Source organism: Nanorana parkeri, unplaced genomic scaffold (genome assembly GCF_000935625.1).
Source record: "Nanorana parkeri isolate BGI_ZX_2015 unplaced genomic scaffold, ASM93562v1 scaffold3337, whole genome shotgun sequence".
Lineage (NCBI taxonomy): Eukaryota > Metazoa > Chordata > Amphibia > Anura > Dicroglossidae > Nanorana > Nanorana parkeri.
Genome location: NW_017309605.1, coordinates 15,410 through 26,908, shown reverse-complemented (window position 1 = coordinate 26,908; position 11,499 = coordinate 15,410). Strand labels below are relative to the sequence as shown.

The following is an 11,499-nucleotide window of genomic DNA, read 5'->3' as shown; positions in this document are numbered from 1 at the left end:
ATACATAACATACATACATAACATACATACATAACATACATACATAACATACATACATAACATACATACATAACATACATACATAACATACATACATAACATACATACATAACATACATACATAACATACATACATAACATACATACATAACAATACATACATAACAATACATACATAACAATACATACATAACAATACATAACATACATCTGGAGGGCTCCTTGTCAGCAAGAAATCCTTCTAGTAATACAAATAATCTGCTGCCACTTCCCGAATCTCTCCCGAGGGGCTAATAAAGATTCAGGACAGAGACATGGTCAGCACTGCGCAGATTGTCACCTCTTATGACAACAGAAGGGCAACAGTGCCGTGTCAGATTCCTCGCATCACCTTTCACCATCTCGTGGAGTCACCAGGCGGCCCAACCAAGTACTGATGGGGGCGGGATCATAATAATCTGCCCACTCAGTGTATACCTGCCGACATTATATTCGACTTACCCCGTGTCCTCCATCAGCGCCAGAGTTATCCTGGAAAACACCCGGTTCTGGGTGTGGGAACCCGTCATGGCTTCATTCTGCGGGCCAGAAAAGGGGGCGGGGGTTAGTGAGGAGACAGCCTATGGCAGGAGCAGATGAGAAATAATCTGGAATCGTTCTACGTTACCTCCAGCAGCCTCTTCTCCCAGTGGTTCAGCTCAGTGCCCATCCCCCCCTGGTTCTCCAGCTCCATCCCTTCTAGGGTCGGGCAGTTAAAATGTTTGCGGACCTCGTCCTATGCGCAGGAACATGGAACAGAAAATGTGCAAAGCTCCATTTACACCGTATGCAATGGTCACTTCTCATGTGTGAATATATGAACTTGTAAATGCTATACAAGGAAAATAATTAGGGATGTACCGATACCAAGTACCGATACCAAGTACCGATACCAAGTACCGATACCAAGTACCGATACCAAGTACAGATACCAAGTACAGATACCAAGTACATCCTGGTTCTCCAGCTCCATCCCTTCTAGGGTCGGGCAGTTAAAATGTTTGCGGACCTCGTCCTATGCGCAGGAACATGGAACAGAAAATGTGCAAAGCTCCATTTACACCGTATGCAATGGTCACTTCTCATGTGTGAATATATGAACTTGTAAATGCTATACAAGGAAAATAATTAAGGAAGTACCGATACCAAGTACCGATACCAAGTACCGATACCAAGTACCGATACCAAGTACCGATACCAAGTACAGATACCAAGTACAGATACCAAGTACAGATACCAAGTACAGATACTTATCCGGATCCATGACTGGACTAGAGGAAAATTAAAAAGTTAGGAGGCGGCTGTCACGTGTAGGGAGCGCGCGGAGCTCCTGGGATTTGTACATCTCGGTTTTAATGTACGATTTTGTTTTTATAAATATCGTATTTTTCACCAAAAGGCGGGCAAATTGTCTGTGCGTCTCATGGAGCGAATCCCTATCGCCCGACGCACGGGAGATGCAGTTTCGGGCGCCGGGCGAGTAGTTTTTTTTTTGTACATTTAGCCCGGCTCCTGACAAGCGGAGCTGAACTTACAAACTAGTAGTTCTATCACTGGAGCCATTTTTTAAACTTTATTTAATTGTTTATCCGATTAATCGAACTTAATAATTGGCTAACTAATCGATTTTGAAAATAATCGTTAGCTGCAGCTCTAGTACAGTGTGGAGCCGCCGCTCGTTTTCATCCAAGTCATCTGATCAGATCACTTTTATGAAAGGAGCAGCGGCGATCCTGTCCGCCCTCCCCCCCCCCCTGCGGTTTTCGGGGTCCCCCGCTCCTCTGGAGCTCACCATAGAGCAGACGAAGAACGTCGGTTCTTTGTCTGCTCTGTGTGATCACCGAGACCCTAATCACAGCGCCACATGTGTCAGCTGTCAGGAACTGCACGTGTCTTATGGTCAGGTGCGTGTTATGGAGCGCAAAATCCGGTATATATTAGGCCCCGTTCCCACTGCGCGATATGCATATTGCCCGACGTCGCGTTCAAGCTTGCATTGAGCCAGCTTGAATCGCGGCTAAATCCGCTCAAAAAAGGGTCCTGCTGTAGCGACGCGCGACCCGCGGCAGCAGGACCCTTTGCCCCATTGGATTGCATTGGAGCGCGATATCGCGCGGTAATTCGCCGCGATATCGCGATAAATCGCTCAAATGTGAACGGGGTCTAAAGGGACGCACCGATACCACTTCTATAAGTACTGAAGCATTTTTGTTTATTGTCATGTGACAGTTTTTCTAAAACAATACAGACTAATGATTTCAGGACGGTGGTGGAGAGCCCGGTCCCAGCTACAACCCTGGGAGTTCTCATGAACATGCCAAGTATCGGCAGTGGTATCGGGCAGTGGTATCGGGCAGTGGTATCGGGCAGTGGTATCGGGCAGTGGTATCGGCGCATCCCTACAAATAATGACATTATTCTAGGAAGAATGTAGAGACCTCTAAAAATAGAAGGTGTCTCGTGTAAATTCCTCATTTTAGGATAGCGTGCAAAGTATGTAAGTGCCCAAATCTGGAGGGTTAACGAGGATGTCCCGCCGCACTCCTTATCCCATACCCCTTGGAAAGATGAACGCGCCACAAATCTTGAGGGGGGGTCCAGTAAAACATTATTTTTTATGACCAGAACTCCCTTCATCACTGACAATTATGGGATACTGGACCATATTGAATAAAGTTTTATTGGACTCACTCCAGGTTTGTGGCGCTCTCATCCTTTGCATACTCTTCAGAATACTCCAGGGGCCCCCAGGAATGCCCCTGATGACAGAGAGCGGCCTTCAAAAGTTGTATTTCGGATCTCAGTTGTTCTATGTGATGGACGTGGATTATAGAAGTCTTAGTCGTTAGGCAGGAAGAGCAGAGCGGGCCGGTGAGAGGCTATTAGGGGGGTCAGAGTTCAAGCTGGAAAACCGGTTAAAGGATTGCGCCTTACAGCCCCATAAACGTCTATGTGTCCATCTCTGGCCTCAGCCAGTCCAGTAGAGGGCAGGCTGAGGCCAGAGGAGATGGAATGCACAGGGGGGAGGGGCGGTGAAGATTTGCACCGCTGGATGTATGGAAAGAGCAGAACCGCAGACATTGGATCCGTGAAGGGGAAGGTTGGGTTGGGTCAGGGGAATAAAAGGATAATGCGTTCTGTTTTAAAGCGCACTTATCCTTTAACCTGAAGACGGGCAGGTGTTCTATCAAAGATTGTGACTGGGTTGGAATGTGTGACCGCTCACGTGGTCACACATTTTAAAGTCACGCCCATTTTTTTCCGGGGTTATAATATGTGACCGGCAAAAAGCGTAGGATTCAAAGCTTTTTCAGCTGTTCCAGGGCAGATCGGCATCGCAGATGGTATGTGCAGGAGAACCGATCTGACAGCTGATCGGTCCTGAAATGTCACTTCTATCCGACTTTGTGACTGCGATCTCACATTCCACAAAGTCAGATAGAAGTGACATTTCAGGACCGATCAGCTGTCAGATCGGTTCTCCTGCACATACCATCTGCGATGCCGATCTGCCCTGGAACAGCTGAAAAAGCTTTGAATTCTACACTTATTGCCGGTCACATATTATAACCCCGGAAAAAAATAGGCGTGACTACGTTAGAATGTGTGACCACGTGACCGGTCACACATTCCGCCGCCGAAAAACTGGGCGGGATTATGTTAAAATGTGTGACCACGTCACCGGTCACACATTCTGGACGCAGTCACGAACTTTGATAGGACACCAGTTATATTACACGGTCACTACAATGTCATATGTGTCACTAAGCCAGATTCCCAGGTCTGTACCATGTGACCCCCCCATACGCACACACGCACACGCATTGCACCGATATGCACTCCAGAGACTCACCGTGACACGGGGAGTGACCAGCAGGAAGACTTTGTGTTGGATGATGTTGGTGCCGCTGACGTCCCAGTTCCGGGTCACAGCGCGGACAACGCGATGGCTCCACTGATACACCCCCAGGCTGCGGAGACAGAATGTGAACGTGGGGCCCCCCCCGGTGCGCACAGATCACGGCCCCTCACCCGCCTGGATCTCACCTGTCATTGAAGAGCGGGAGCCCATTCAGGTACCTCGGGGTCAGAGGATCGCCGTTATCATCCCGATATAACGCGAAGAGCCCGGCGGAGAATCCCTGGAGAGCCACAGATGTGCGGGAGCCGTTATATATCTATACCCGGGAGGCTGAGCTGCTTGTAGTATTATATACCCGGGAGGCTGAGCTGCTTCTAGGTATTATATATCTATACCCGGGAGGCTGAGCTGCTTGTAGTATTATATACCCGGGAGGCTGAGCTGCTTCTAGGTATTATATATCTATACCCGGGAGGCTGAGCTGCTTGTAGTATTATATACCCGGGAGGCTGAGCTGCTTCTAGGTATTATATATCTATACCCGGGAGGCTGAGCTGCTTGTAGTATTATATACCCGGGAGGCTGAGCTGCTTCTAGGTATTATATATCTATACCCGGGAGGCTGAGCTGCTTGTAGTATTATATACCCGGGAGGCTGAGCTGCTTCTAGGTATTATATATCTATACCCGGGAGGCTGAGCTGCTTGTAGTATTATATACCCGGGAGGCTGAGCTGCTTCTAGGTATTATATATCTATACCCGGGAGGCTGAGCTGCTTGTAGTATTATATACCCGGGAGGCTGAGCTGCTTCTAGGTATTATATATCTATACCCGGGAGGCTGAGCTGCTTGTAGTATTATATACCCGGGAGGCTGAGCTGCTTCTAGGTATTATATATCTATACCCGGGAGGCTGAGCTGCTTGTAGTATTATATACCCGGGAGGCTGAGCTGCTTCTAGGTATTATATATCTATACCCGGGAGGCTGAGCTGCTTGTAGTATTATATACCCGGGAGGCTGAGCTGCTTCTAGGTATTATATATCTATACCCGGGAGGCTGAGCTGCTTGTAGTATTATATACCCGGGAGGCTGAGCTGCTTCTAGGTATTATATATCTATACCCGGGAGGCTGAGCTGCTTGTAGTATTATATACCCGGGAGGCTGAGCTGCTTCTAGGTATTATATATCTATACCCGGGAGGCTGAGCTGCTTGTAGTATTATATACCCGGGAGGCTGAGCTGCTTCTAGGTATTATATATCTATACCCGGGAGGCTGAGCTGCTTGTAGTATTATATACCCGGGAGGCTGAGCTGCTTCTAGGTATTATATATCTATACCCGGGAGGCTGAGCTGCTTGTAGTATTATATACCCGGGAGGCTGAGCTGCTTCTAGGTATTATATATCTATACCCGGGAGGCTGAGCTGCTTGTAGTATTATATACCCGGGAGGCTGAGCTGCTTCTAGGTATTATATATCTATACCCGGGAGGCTGAGCTGCTTGTAGTATTATATACCCGGGAGGCTGAGCTGCTTCTAGGTATTATATATCTATACCCGGGAGGCTGAGCTGCTTGTAGTATTATATACCCGGGAGGCTGAGCTGCTTCTAGGTATTATATATCTATACCCGGGAGGCTGAGCTGCTTGTAGTATTATATACCCGGGAGGCTGAGCTGCTTCTAGGTATTATATATCTATACCCGGGAGGCTGAGCTGCTTGTAGTATTATATACCCGGGAGGCTGAGCTGCTTCTAGGTATTATATATCTATACCCGGGAGGCTGAGCTGCTTGTAGTATTATATACCCGGGAGGCTGAGCTGCTTCTAGGTATTATATATCTATACCCGGGAGGCTGAGCTGCTTGTAGTATTATATACCCGGGAGGCTGAGCTGCTTCTAGGTATTATATATCTATACCCGGGAGGCTGAGCTGCTTGTAGTATTATATACCCGGGAGGCTGAGCTGCTTCTAGGTATTATATATCTATACCCGGGAGGCTGAGCTGCTTGTAGTATTATATACCCGGGAGGCTGAGCTGCTTCTAGGTATTATATATCTATACCCGGGAGGCTGAGCTGCTTGTAGTATTATATACCCGGGAGGCTGAGCTGCTTCTAGGTATTATATATCTATACCCGGGAGGCTGAGCTGCTTGTAGTATTATATACCCGGGAGGCTGAGCTGCTTCTAGGTATTATATATCTATACCCGGGAGGCTGAGCTGCTTGTAGTATTATATACCCGGGAGGCTGAGCTGCTTCTAGGTATTATATATCTATACCCGGGAGGCTGAGCTGCTTGTAGTATTATATACCCGGGAGGCTGAGCTGCTTCTAGGTATTATATATCTATACCCGGGAGGCTGAGCTGCTTGTAGTATTATATACCCGGGAGGCTGAGCTGCTTCTAGGTATTATATATCTATACCCGGGAGGCTGAGCTGCTTGTAGTATTATATACCCGGGAGGCTGAGCTGCTTCTAGGTATTATATATCTATACCCGGGAGGCTGAGCTGCTTGTAGTATTATATACCCGGGAGGCTGAGCTGCTTCTAGGTATTATATATCTATACCCGGGAGGCTGAGCTGCTTGTAGTATTATATACCCGGGAGGCTGAGCTGCTTCTAGGTATTATATATCTATACCCGGGAGGCTGAGCTGCTTGTAGTATTATATACCCGGGAGGCTGAGCTGCTTCTAGGTATTATATATCTATACCCGGGAGGCTGAGCTGCTTGTAGTATTATATACCCGGGAGGCTGAGCTGCTTCTAGGTATTATATATCTATACCCGGGAGGCTGAGCTGCTTGTAGTATTATATACCCGGGAGGCTGAGCTGCTTCTAGGTATTATATATCTATACCCGGGAGGCTGAGCTGCTTGTAGTATTATATACCCGGGAGGCTGAGCTGCTTCTAGGTATTATATATCTATACCCGGGAGGCTGAGCTGCTTGTAGTATTATATACCCGGGAGGCTGAGCTGCTTCTAGGTATTATATATCTATACCCGGGAGGCTGAGCCGCTTGTAGTATAATATACCCGGGAGGCTGAGCTGCTTGTAGTATAATATACCCGGGAGACTGAGCTGCTTGTAGTATAATATACCCGGGAGACTGAGCTGCTGGATATATAAACACAGCACAGGCTGAAGGAGGTAATGGGGAGATAACACACACACTATAACATGGCACCCGGTGATGTGAGCCGGCCGGGGTGATAACGTACCAGGGCGTGAATAATTTCGTGCTTCACTGTAGAGAACATTCCGGTGTACTCCTGGGGCTGGGTGGAGATCATGTTGGGACAGAGGTTTGCATATCCCGCTATGGGCCTAACAGGGGAAATACATCAGTGACAGAGGTGAGGACAGCAAGACAATGTCATGTGGTGTGAAATTAGGACTGACCTCAGTGTCACCTGTATTGCTGGTCCCTGGAGTCCCCTCAGTGTCATCTGTATTGCTGGTCCCAGGACTGACCTCAGTGTCATCTGTATTGCTGGTCCCTGGAGTCCCCTCAGTGTCCTCTGTATTGCTGGTCCCTGGACTGACCTCAGTGTCCTCTGTATTGCTGGTGCCTGGAGTCCCCTCAGTGTCCTCTGTATTGCTGGTCCCTGGACTGACCTCAGTGTCCTCTGTATTGCTGGTCCCTGGAGTCCCCTCAGTGTCATCTGTATTGCTGGTCCCTGGAGTCCCCTCAGGGTTCTTACCTGTCCATCTCGGCTTCCAGTTGGCAATATGCTGCGTAAGCGACAATGTTTTCCTGGCTGCACCTCTCCGTGATGATGGCACTGACATAAAGGACAAAGTCGATGTCCCTGATACCTCCGCTGTCCGGGGGCCCGGAGGGGCCACAATAGTTCTCGGTGTCACTGCACAGCATACATTGCTGGAGGGAAGACAGCAGACAACGCGCAGTGAGTAACACGCAAGCCGCGCACTTCTCCTCCTCCCGGAGCAAGATTCTCACGAGGAAAAGACGCGACGCAAGCGTGAGAGGAGCCTTTCCCGAGTCCCCCGCGGACTACGCCGAGCACAAGGACCGGCCTCAGGGATCTGCACCGCCCACAATTTCATCCCTGGATAGAGGACGCAGCAGGCTGCCGCCTACAATCACACAGCGACATCAAACCCCTTCCGGGAAAAGTAGAAGGTACTCATCCCTACACCCCCCCTTATATTTCCCTTCACCACATTCCCCCGCAGCCCCGCCGGACCTTCTGTGACTATGTGGTGATCCCCGGTATGGGGGGAGCACATGACCTCCTCATAGCATGCAGTGCTGGGGTAGGAGTGGCCAATCCCCAGGCCTGAACGCCGCTAATGAGCCCACAGAACATGGTCTTTAGTTCCTCCTTAAAGGAGAACTCTGGGGTCAGTGCTTTTCCCCCATAGTTCTCCTTAGGGTAACGGGAGGACACAAACTAGCGCTGTCCCGATCTGACCTGGAAAATGGTGTGAACCCGCCCGCAGTTCCAGTGCGTTCCAGACCAGACATAATGAGACGCGCAGTATTTTTCTGGTCTGGAACGGACTGCGCTGGTGTGAACAGAGGCCAGAAATAGCACGGGGATACATTGGGGTGCATTTTGGGTCCGGAAACAATGTGGTCTGGAGATGATCTGAAAGTGGGCATTCTCAAACAATTCATCCCCACACAGCTCCCTCCTCCTGTATCACTGGCCCCTCCCCTTTTAGATTGTAAGCCCTCAGGGGCCGGGCCCTCCTTACCATCTTGTCTGGAATTGTATTGTGATTGTAATGTCTTCCTTACATTGTACAGCGCTGCGCACACTGTTGGCGCCATATAAATACTATGTAATAATAATAATGGGCCCCGAGACAGAAGAAAAGCTGCAGTGATTGGCTGGAGCATTTGCTCTGATCTCTGCGCATCGCACCCCTGCACATGAAGGCCGTGACACACTGCACGCGAAGCCGCGCAGAGCGAAGCAAAGCTGCCCGGCACGGAGCTTTGCGTGCAGTGTGTGAGCTGAGTGCAGGCAGATGATTGACAGCACCGTCAGCCAATCGGCTCGTCCGTAACAACCTGCCAGCTGTCGCATCGCGACGCGCTGGTTTAGACGCGCGAGCCGATTGGCTGAAGTTGAAATTGTTCATCTCGGCACGCTCAGCTCCGCGAGCTCTCGCCAGCTGAGGTGCCGAGCAGAAAATTACATGACACACTGCTCGCAAAGGCAGCGCGCCACCGCTCCGCGCGCAGTGTGTCACGGCCTTCATGGCGCCTTACTAACCGGTCTGCACTCCTCCAGCTCTGAGGGCGGGACTCGCCCTCGTCGCTCCATCCATGATACCGCCACCGCCGCCATCTTCTCTCTTTGATGGTTACAATGGAGCTCTCTCCTTCTATACAATCCTACCTACCAGCAATTCTATCCTTTCATGGTTCAGCTCTGCTCTAATAGGAGGAGAAGAAAGCGGCCTGTTGGAGATCCCGCTACTCATAGGGACACATTGTAGCTCAGCTCTGAGGCCCCGTTCACACTGAGCGATTTATCACGCGGATAATTTCCGCGATATCGCGGCTATTTACCGCGCGATATCGCTCTTCAATGCTTTGCAATGGGGCAAAGGGTCCTGCTGTCGCGGGTCGTGCGTCGCTACAGCAGGACCCTTTTTGGAGCGGATTTTGCCGCGATTCGATGGTTTTTTGATGCAAGCATTTGCACGATATCGCGCAAACTGCAGATCGCGCGTGATTTGCCAATCGCTCGATGTGAACGGGGCCTGAGGCTGGACTCACACCTGGGCATACCTTAAAGGCGCGTTTTTTTGTTCAGTGAAACGCGCCTTTGTCGCTCGTTTTTATACCTCGCTGGAGGTACGAATTATTTATTTATTTTCCTTTATTTTCTCTCTTTATTTTCGGGTTTTTTTTTTTTAAACTTTCAAACTTCTCGCCGGTTCCGCCCCTGTGCGACGCGGCCGCTCGCAAGAGATGGAAACCCGGAAGTCGGCAGTCTGAGGACACAGCGGGGATCGCAGGCAAGGTAAGACCTGTATGCTCCACACCCCACCACTCCTACAGCAGATTGGACTACTTTTTTACCTCACACCACATACTTGACTGGACCCCTGACTGTGACATTGGCCCCATGATGTGGTCCAATCATGCAGCGGTAATACTCACACTAAGGGTACCTCAGGCCCAGACTAGGGAATGGACCTGGCGATTGAACGACTCCCTGCTTGCCGACCCGCAATGTTCATCGGCCATCACAAACGGGATCACTCATTTCCTTGAGATCCATGCACTGGATACTAACCCCCTACCTCTTCAGTGGGAGGCACTGAAGGCGGTACTGCGTGGGCTTTTTATCCAGCAAGGCACTAGACTGAAAAGGGAACGGTCTTGTTGCATTCGAGAGGCCATCCAAGAATTGACGACCCTAGAGACTCACCACATATATGGTATGGTAGTGTTTGACTCCCTTCCTCCTACGGGTGTTTAATTCTATCGCACATGGCACCTCCTTCCCTACTCAATCACTGGAGGCGCACATCTCCTTGATCCCTAAGCCCGGTAAGGACCATACCCTGTGTACAAATTACTTCGTCCGTAACAACCTGCCAGCTGTCGCATCGCGACGCGCTGGTTTAGACGCGCGAGCCGATTGGCTGAAGTTGAAATTGTTCATCTCGGCACGCTCAGCTCCGCGAGCTCTCGCCAGCTGAGGTGCCGAGCAGAAAATTACATGACACACTGCTCGCAAAGGCAGCGCGCCACCGCTCCGCGCGCAGTGTGTCACGGCCTTCATGGCGCCTTACTAACCGGTCTGCACTCCTCCAGCTCTGAGGGCGGGACTCGCCCTCGTCGCTCCATCCATGATACCGCCACCGCCGCCATCTTCTCTCTTTGATGGTTACAATGGAGCTCTCTCCTTCTATACAATCCTACCTACCAGCAATTCTATCCTTTCATGGTTCAGCTCTGCTCTAATAGGAGGAGAAGAAAGCGGCCTGTTGGAGATCCCGCTACTCATAGGGACACATTGTAGCTCAGCTCTGAGGCCCCGTTCACACTGAGCGATTTATCACGCGGATAATTTCCGCGATATCGCGGCTATTTACCGCGCGATATCGCTCTTCAATGCTTTGCAATGGGGCAAAGGGTCCTGCTGTCGCGGGTCGTGCGTCGCTACAGCAGGACCCTTTTTGGAGCGGATTTTGCCGCGATTCGATGGTTTTTTGATGCAAGCATTTGCACGATATCGCGCAAACTGCAGATCGCGCGTGATTTGCCAATCGCTCGATGTGAACGGGGCCTGAGGCTGGACTCACACCTGGGCATACCTTAAAGGCGCGTTTTTTTGTTCAGTGAAACGCGCCTTTGTCGCTCGTTTTTATACCTCGCTGGAGGTACGAATTATTTATTTATTTTCCTTTATTTTCTCTCTTTATTTTCGGGTTTTTTTTTTTTAAACTTTCAAACTTCTCGCCGGTTCCGCCCCTGTGCGACGCGGCCGCTCGCAAGAGATGGAAACCCGGAAGTCGGCAGTCTGAGGACACAGCGGGGATCGCAGGCAAGGCAAGTCCTATGCTGTATTCCCGAGTGTTGCTCG

The 11,499-nt window shown here is 50.0% G+C and overlaps 1 protein-coding gene across 1 annotated transcript in view; it reads right to left on the bottom strand.

Annotated features, from left to right (window-relative positions):
- Window positions 1-11,499, bottom strand: part of LMLN (leishmanolysin like peptidase) — a 27,397-nt gene that overhangs the window by 7,684 nt on the left and 8,214 nt on the right. The window contains exons 6-11 of the mRNA XM_018574891.1: window positions 7,627-7,805; window positions 7,144-7,249; window positions 4,087-4,181; window positions 3,893-4,010; window positions 668-775; window positions 502-578 (exon numbers count right to left, since the gene is read on the bottom strand). Of these exons, the coding sequence (XP_018430393.1) occupies window positions 502-578; window positions 668-775; window positions 3,893-4,010; window positions 4,087-4,181; window positions 7,144-7,249; window positions 7,627-7,805 (683 nt within the window). The remainder of the gene's footprint in view (window positions 1-501; window positions 579-667; window positions 776-3,892; window positions 4,011-4,086; window positions 4,182-7,143; window positions 7,250-7,626; window positions 7,806-11,499) is intronic.